This window comes from Zalophus californianus, chromosome 2 (genome assembly GCF_009762305.2).
Source record: "Zalophus californianus isolate mZalCal1 chromosome 2, mZalCal1.pri.v2, whole genome shotgun sequence".
NCBI lineage: Eukaryota > Metazoa > Chordata > Mammalia > Carnivora > Otariidae > Zalophus > Zalophus californianus.
In genome coordinates this window covers 183,760,684-183,762,339 of record NC_045596.1, presented here as the reverse complement: position 1 = coordinate 183,762,339, position 1,656 = coordinate 183,760,684, and the positions used below count along the sequence as shown (strand labels likewise).

The following is a 1,656-nucleotide window of genomic DNA, read 5'->3' as shown; positions in this document are numbered from 1 at the left end:
GATTTTCAACCAATACATCATCTTTGTTACCTTTATTTTTGAAAAATAGCACAAAAGAGGATTAACAACATGCAAAAATAGTTTAGCATTCACAACTAATTGGTCTGATGAGAGGGGGATAGTGAGGCTGTGCTACATGACACAGAGAAACTTCACCACCACATTCTGCTTTAAAATACATGCTCTTGGGAAGGAGCCGAGTCCGCCCGAAGGGGCCTGAGCGCGGCTGGACGTGGGGCTTGGCCCAGCCAGCGCCATGGCTGCCGAGGGGACAGCTGTGGCCGGAGGCGGGGCTCTTGGCGACCGGCTGGCCAAGGAAGGCTTGCAGCAGTCTCAGGGCCCGGACGCGGCCCCGAGCCGGCGTCGCGGCTTGTCGCGGTCGCGTGAGGCTGAGCGCCGAGCCTACCAGTGCCGCCCGGGAGTACTTGCGCGGGGCCTGGCACCGAGTGCGGCCCGAGGAGCTGAGGGTTGACCCTGCGAGCAGAGGCCTCAGTGACCTGCTGTTCCGCTGCTCGCTGCCGGACCACCTGCCCAACGTTGGCAAGGAGCCCCGGGAGGTGCTGCTGCGGCTGTACGGGGCCATTCTGCAGGGCGTGGATTCCTTGGTCCTCGAAAGTGTGATGTTCGCCATCCTGGCAGAGCGGTCGCTGGGGCCCCAGCTCTATGGAGTCTTTCCAGAGGGCCGGCTGGAACAGTACATCCCAAGCCGGCCACTGAAAACCTGTGAGCTTCGAGAGCCGGTGCTGTCAGCAGAAATTGCCACGAAGATGGCCTGGTTCCATGGCATGGAGATGCCATTCACTAAGGAGCCCCACTGGCTGTTTGGGACCATAGAACGGTACCTAAAGCAGATCCAGGACCTGCCCCCCACTGGCCTCCCCCAGATGAACCTGCTGGAAACGTACAGCCTGAAGGATGAGATGGGCAACCTCAGGAAATTGCTAGACTCTACCCCATCACCAGTGGTCTTCTGTCACGACGACGTCCAGGAAGGGACCATCTTGTTGCTCTCAGAGCCAGAAGTCACCGACAGACTCATGCTGGTCGACTTCGAGGACAGTAGTTACAACTACAGGGGCTTTGACATTGGGAACCATTTCTGTGAGTGGGTTTATGATTATCCTCAGGAGGAGTGGCCTTTCTACAAAGCGCAGGCTGCAGACTACCCCACCCGGGGGCAGCAGCTCCATTTTATTCGACATTACCTGGCAGAGGTCAGGAAAGGTGAGACCATCTCCCAAGAGGAGCAGAGGAAACTGGAAGATTTGCTGGTAGAGGCTAATCGATATGCTCTGGCATCCCATTTCTTTTGGGGTCTCTGGTCTATCCTCCAGGCGTCTATGTCCACCATAGAATTTGGTTACTTGGAGTATGCCCAGTCGCGGTTCCAGTTTTACTTCCCGCAGAAAGGACAGCTGAGCAGCTTCCTTCCACCTCTCATCTTGACTCTCTAGTCCCCAACTCCTCAGATTGCTCCCGGAGCCTCCAGGGCAGGACCTTGGAGGGAGGGGCAAAGAGCAGGAGGCTCTGGGGACTGGGCTGAGCCCTGGAATGAACCTGGGGTTGAGGATGCTGACCTCGCCCCACAGCAGGGAGATGGTAGGAGAGAGCCCCTGGGCTGTGTACCTGAAGACAGTAAACAAGCTTTCTTCTTTA

The 1,656-nt window shown here is 57.1% G+C and overlaps 1 protein-coding gene across 1 annotated transcript; it reads left to right on the top strand.

Annotated features, from left to right (window-relative positions):
• The first annotated feature begins 256 nt into the window (after positions 1-256).
• On the top strand, positions 257-1,454 carry LOC113925380 (choline/ethanolamine kinase-like). Its single transcript, XM_035726366.1, is given in 2 exon segments — positions 257-412; positions 414-1,454. Coding segments are annotated over 2 exon segments (1,197 nt in total).
• The last annotated feature ends 202 nt before the right edge of the window (positions 1,455-1,656 follow it).